We start from the raw sequence: 6,985 nt of genomic DNA on the forward strand, positions 1-6,985 counted from the left end.
AGAGATTATGGTTTTTGCGATAATAAAACAATATACTGTATACATACGTGTATCTTGCACTACAAATCGTATCACATTGCCTATATATGGTATGAACTCTTTATTAATTGAAAATGTAACCATTTTTATGATCAAAGTCGACTATTAAAAGTATTGCAAAATGCACACATGTTCTCAATGGTATAGGTGCATCTTTATCTTTGTTGGCCCAGAATGACGATCCACGGCTATAAATAGAGAAATGCAAATAGAGAAACACCTTAGATGGTCACCCTTGGCTAGCAAAGATGGTTTTCCATTTGAACTAAAGACTTTTAAAAATATTTTAAAAATCCAGACATGACCCCAATGGTGTCCTCCTTGAATGTAACTCGTTTTAAGGTATTGCAAAAATCCCTGGTTGTATCTCCCTGTATCACTTAGATCCAAAATATTATAGTACTGACAAGACGTACCCATGTAATTTATATTGAAGTGCAGAAAAATGGTGACTTTATAAAAAATGTTCATGTGTACTTTTAATTGAACACATGTAAAAAAAAAATACTTGTTAGGTAAACCAAAATTAACAAGTTGAAAGGAATTAAACAGAAAAAAACCCTTAATGGTTATGCTGATTATTATACTACAATAATAACTTATTATCACATTACATGTATTAAAACTCCTGTGAACGTTGCAAAAAATAAGTTGAATCAAGCAAATCAACTCTACTGTAGGATTTAAGAAAACAACGTTTGATCATACCGACACGTGCTTAATTGTGGTTTGACTAATTTGTAAATAAAAAGCACTTCCTTATTAAATACATATATGCTGACCAATTCTTTTAGATGCTGAATATATCAGAATGTATCGTAAAATAAATTGCTTGCAATAGCTTTACACGTTAATTAAGGCATCACTGCCCGATTTCAGAAACAAGAATTTAAGCAACACTTCAATGAATTTTTAACTAAGAGGGATGTACAGCCATTTTGTACATTTGAGTATAAGAAAGTAAACATTTCTTGAAATGTTTTGTTTCTGTCCGAAACTGGCCAAAAATTTTGCCGAAAGATATAAAAGCAATAAATATGAAGTCCTACATGTCATTTTGATCGCAAAGTATACATACAAAAACAGGACAACGCCCTTTTAAGTTTAATCACTTAAAACAGCTGTTGAACTGCGCAACCACAGACTTGTTTTGAAAGAGCGATCGAAACTAATATGGCGACCAAATGCTTTTATGAATTCGTGTCAGCTTTAAAAGCAATCGTTTGAAGCGTGTTGTGATGCAGGATTACTACACGAAACAACCTTCTTTGCATTACTTGCATTTCGTGCACAAGAATAAAATACCTCCTCACAGTAGACTTTTGATTTGTAATTTGTTACCATAAAAAACCCCATTGAACATACAGCCGAATTGTGTATAGTAGATAAAAATGGAGGACTCCAAGGGATCTACATCATTTACAAATTAATCTTTATTTACAAGCATTCGGCCATTTATTTCAATATATAAAATGCCGTTAGTACATTTGTAAGTACATTATAATCTTAAATGTATCTGTAATACTAAATGATACCAGAATTTCTGTCCAATTATTATCTGACACTAATGAACAGATTCCAAGCTTGGAAATCAATGAAATTACAGCTACGCTTATGCCGTGATATGTATAAAATGTGTATAACAGTACTTATTTTATTCATAACAAGCTCAAGAATAAACACAATGCATGTAGTATTTGGGCTTTTTAAAACTTGAGATTTTAACGACGTGAAATTACAATTAATTTTTTTTTGCGTCTTCATATGCAATATGGCAACGCTTTTGAAGTCTTTAAAGAATCTCTGCCAGGATAGAAAATTACCAAGGTTATTTTTTTTTACCAAGGAGTTGGCATAATTGGCGATGCAAAATGAGGTATGTTATAAATATTATAAATTATACAAAGTCTTTTGTATTTACGACGATTTATTACATACTTGATAAAAATAAAAGTTTTTTTGCCTTTTTAATACAGATGACATCACGGATCCATATCACACCCCTTTCGGAACCTCTCTGCCTTTTTTATTTGTGTATGTTTACAGACTAAAACATAAAAATTTTTACAGTCGACATTTTAAGCGCTGTTAAAAACTTCAAAAGCTACCAAATGTTTTGGAACGATTATCTTTTAAAACCTCGGGAAATTCCGGTTCTAAAGCTATATGTTTGTTACAGCAATTAGATCTCATATTTTCATTTAATACATGTATAGACTCCTTTCAAATAATATTTAAATTCAGTTAATAAAGTTGATTTCTTATAAATTGATAAAGGATGAAATAAATATATAATAGACACCCTTTTCCACCTTTTCCATATCACAGCCAGGGGACTCCAATATCTGATACTGGCTGTGATATGGAAAAGGGCATTATTATTCTCTATTTATCTGTACAAATATATCTTATTACATATTTTAGATTTTGGTAGTTTTCTAGATCTTCTTCTAAAGGATAGCAATGCAGTTTAAAACTTGTCACGACCACCAATTCCTCTTAAATACGCTGTGCTCAATTTATTTTACAATAAATACAATACTATAAAGAATTAAGAATTGATATTGACTACAAAATAAAGGATATACATGTATTTTAACTGATTTTTTAGCTTAAGGAGACTGGGCGGTCAACAAATTTTTAAACCATCCAATCTATCTTAAATTCTTATATATATCTTTTTAAAACTATGAACTGCTATTTGGTAAGGACAACTTTCATATAATTTGAATATTTTCTTCAATCTTTTACAGAGCTCATGTTTTAAGGTGACCAGTATAGTCTTAAGATGGCCACGAATGTCTATCATTCTTTAGCAATTTCTTTTTTAAGTGCACCTTTCTGTAGCTTAAAATCAAAGAGAAGCTTAAAAGAAAATTAATAGAAATTATTTGAATATGTAATAAAAACTTGAGGATAAAAACTATCATAATTAATTTTTATATGCAATAAAAAGATATGAATGATGTGAATGTAATTGCTCTATGTGTCGAAAAATAAAAAATGTTTTTAAAGAAAGATTCACAAGACGCATGATCTTCCACATTGAGATATTTTATATCAATTAAACATCAATCTTGTCCGCGTTAACTTGCCCGTAAGTGCAGAAAAATAAAGTTCCGAGTGGAGTAATGCACTTCATGATGATCAAATGTTTAAAAACACAGAGAGAGAGAGATAGAGAGAGAGAAAAAGAGGGAGTGAGAGAGAGCGAGAGAGAGGCTCATCTCTTTATTAATATGTGACTCTTAAATGACATTAGCAATATGATACTATTTGCATAACAGAAAAAATAAAAAATAGTATTGTTGACCTGTGACTGTGCATGACCGAAGTCCTGAGGTTTAAGACAGGTTCATAATTTAAAGTCAATGTAATAAACAATTAAAAATACAAAATATAAAGTAACTTGATATTGGGTAACGTGTGTTTTACATCAGTCTTGAAATTTAGTTAAACAAAATGACTATTCTTTGCAAGTAACCTTTTAACTTAATCGTGCTTTTTTCCAGATATATTACTACCAATGAACACAAACTAATTTGCATAAGGTTTCCTTTTGTTAAACATAAAATCGTTTGAAGATCAAAATTAAAATATAGTCCTCGTTGAAAATGCTTCAATTTGCTGTGTAAGGCTGCGCAAAGATAAATATACACTTCAAAATAGTAACTGGGACTGAGCAGAGATTTGGAGAGTGACATGCCTCAGTCATATCTGCATATCCGGTTCCAGTTCTAATCAACTGACTCGGTGAACAACTCATCTCTCTTTTTTTCAGATTCATTGAAAATCATTCATTATCACAATCTTTATTTTTCCAAAACTACTGCAATGTACATATGTATATATATTATTATGTATTTAAGCTAATGACTCAATTACCCGAAGTTTAAAAATTTTTTAATGTTGAATTCTTTTGCAAGTGAATTATGTTCTGATCATGCAATTGAATGCAGGTGTATGCAGGCTTAAATATAATTTCCTTCTCAGACTGCATTCACCAAACTTCAATAGGATAACTATATGCTGGAGTTGATTGGTGTAAACAAAAATTCAAAGTAATTTCCTGTTTGGGCTAATAAATTGTTACATGTAGTACAGCAGAGTTACACGGATCTCTGTTATGCATGTATATTGTTTTATTATGATTTTAATTCATTTAAAAACATTTTTGTGACATTTTTAAGAAAATGAGTTTCCTTTTGATAAACTGTTTTTTGCTGGTTATAAAAATGTGCAATGGTAAAGCTGGTAATTGTTCCAGTGAAAACAATCAGTAAGTATAGCTTTACTTTGGATCAATGTATTTATGCCTAAACGATATATATTTTTTAATGAAACTGATATTAAACTTCAGTCTCTATACATGCATTATTTGATAATCTTGTTTGTTGTTTATTCTTTAAAATCACATCAACGCAAATGTGCCTAGCCTAAGCTAGATTATTTTTGTATGTTTTATACATTGTATTGCTGTTATATTGTCAATACTCAAAATATTACCGCTACTTTGTAGGTTTCCGTGTTGTGCGAACTTTTATTGGGACGAAGGAGAATGCAAAGGTACATGTATTAAATTATATATTACAATATATTTCATTATATATTATATTTATATCATATAGTGATATAGAATATATTCCAACTTTCATTTAGCGAAATAAACATAACAACTGTTTATTACATACAGAATGTCTGCCGGGATATTTTGGAACGAACTGTCAGACAAGTTGTGTTTACCCTACCTTTGGCAAAATTTGTATGAATACCTGTGTCTGCAATATCTCGGATTGTGACCACGTCAGTGGATGTCAAGGAAATGATTCAGAGATTCAGATAACAGCAGGTATGTACAAAATACAAATACATGAAGCATTCAATTAATGTATTCATGAAATGAAATTGTGAAGATTCACATATTTTAATGAATAGCATAACATGAAACATTTTTAGTGAACACGAGGTCATGGGTATCTTTGTCCGTCAACCCGAATTTCCCATGGAGCTACAGTTCTGCAGCTACACCAGACTACTCAACAGAAAAAGAGGAACCATACAATGACCGAGGTTTGAAAACCAAAAATTTAAAAATGCCAATTATAATTGTTGGTTGCGTCATTATACTCTTAATACTCGTAAATGGAATAAAATGGGTCCCTAAGCCATTTAAAAAAGCTCATATTATTACAAATACAATGGAAGATAATGACCTTCCATCCATATATACGGAAATTGATGAAAGATCTGAACAAGAGTCTGAGTCCAACACAATGCGCACAAATGTCACATCAACATCTTTCATGTCTTTGAAAGGAATAGAAACCAGATGACCACAACTTCCGGTCAGGAATACCCAATTAAACTTCTGTTAAAGAGATTATGGTTTATGCGATAATAAAACAGTATACTGTATACATACGTGTATCTTGCAATGCATATCCTATCATATTGCCTATATATGGTATGAACTCTTTATAAATTGAAAATGTAACAATTTTTATGATCAAAGTCGAGTAATAAAAGTATTGCCAAAAGCAAACATGTTCTCAATTGCATAACCCTGGCCAATGGTGACAATCCACGGTGTTTGCCCTCTATAATCCAGGCAAGGTCCCAATGGTGTCCTCCTTGAATGTAACTCGTTTTAAGGTATTACAAAAATCCCTGGTTGTATTTCCCTGTAACACTTAGATCCAAAATATTTTAGTACTGACAAGAATCTTATTTCGTTTATTTATACCATATGGACTTTGATTGACAGTAATTGACACTTGCTGAAAACTACAAGACCTTCGTCCGACTACAGTCATCATGGTCATCAGGTTAAAGGACTCTCTAAACGGAACACATCCTCACTTACTCGATAACTTACAAATGGTTGACTTAATTCGGTTCATTTTAAAATGAACAGACATAAATATGTCAAATAACCCCTCAAGGGGCCTCATTTACAAAAACGAATTTAGGTTGTAGCAACTCCTATGATAAACACGAAAATAACATGCTTACAAAATAATAATTGAGTTTATTTTAAAAACTTTGAACATTTATTACCTGGGAAAAGTAGAAAAGACATATTTTATCAACAATCATGTCCAGGAGAATTTGTATATTTGAGGATAAGAATGTAAACATTTCTTGAACTGGCTTGTTTCTGTCCGAAACTGGCCAAAAATGTTCCCTAAAGATATAAAACCAATAAATATGAAGTCCTACATGTCATTTTGTTTGAAAAGTATGCAAACAAAAACAGGACAATGCCCTTTTGATCACTTAAGACAGCTGTCGAACTGAGCAACTACAACTACTACGACTCATTTGAAGGAGCGATTGAAACTAATATGGCGACCAAACGCTGCTATGAATTCGTGTCAGCTTTTAAAACAACCGTTTGAGGCGTGTTGTGATGCATGATTACTACACGAAACAACCTCCTTTGCCTTTAGTTACGTTTCGTGCACAAGAATAAAAAACCTCTTCACAGTACACTTTTAATTTGTAATTTGTGACGATAACTTAAAAAACCATTGAATATACAACCGAATTGTGTATAGTAGATAACAAACGAGGACTCCAGGGGATCTACATCATTTACAAATTAATCTTTATTTACCAAGCATTCGGTCATCTTTTTAAATATATGGAATGCCGTTAGTACATTTGTTTGTACATTAAGTTCTTTAATGTATCTGTAATACTAAATGATATCAGAATTTTCGTCCAATTATTTACTGACGAGTAATGCACAGATTCCAAGCCTAGAAATCAATGAAATAAAGTTGCACTCATGCCGTGATATGTATTACATGTATATACTAGTACTTATTCAGAAGAATCTAAAAAATGCTGTATTTGGATTTTTTTTTAAGTTTTGATTTTAACGACGTGAAATTACAATTAAAAAATTTTGGTGCGCGTCTTTATATGCAATATGGCGACACTT

General features: G+C 31.4%; 1 protein-coding gene across 1 annotated transcript; it reads left to right on the plus strand.

The window, feature by feature from the left end:
- The first annotated feature begins 4,232 nt into the window (after positions 1-4,232).
- LOC128191948 (uncharacterized) lies at positions 4,233-5,372 on the plus strand. The gene is made up of 4 exons (XM_052864328.1): positions 4,233-4,318; positions 4,559-4,605; positions 4,733-4,888; positions 4,996-5,372. The coding sequence occupies exons 1-4, from the start codon at positions 4,233-4,235 to the stop codon at positions 5,370-5,372; spliced, it is 666 nt and encodes a 221-aa protein (XP_052720288.1).
- The last annotated feature ends 1,613 nt before the right edge of the window (positions 5,373-6,985 follow it).

Source organism: Crassostrea angulata, chromosome 7 (assembly GCF_025612915.1).
Source record: "Crassostrea angulata isolate pt1a10 chromosome 7, ASM2561291v2, whole genome shotgun sequence".
Taxonomy (NCBI): Eukaryota; Metazoa; Mollusca; class Bivalvia; order Ostreida; family Ostreidae; genus Magallana; species Magallana angulata.

Bases quoted from the DNA above. Each gene is read 5' to 3' on its own strand.
- LOC128191948 (XM_052864328.1), top strand. From the start codon at position 4,233: ATGAGTTTCCTTTTGATAAACTGTTTTTTGCTGGTTATAAAAATGTGC. The intron at 4,319-4,558 runs GTAAGTATAGCT...GCTACTTTGTAG, and splicing joins TGTTCCAGTGAAAACAATCA to GTTTCCGTGTTGTGCGAACT. The intron at 4,606-4,732 runs GTACATGTATTA...TATTACATACAG, and splicing joins GGACGAAGGAGAATGCAAAG to AATGTCTGCCGGGATATTTT.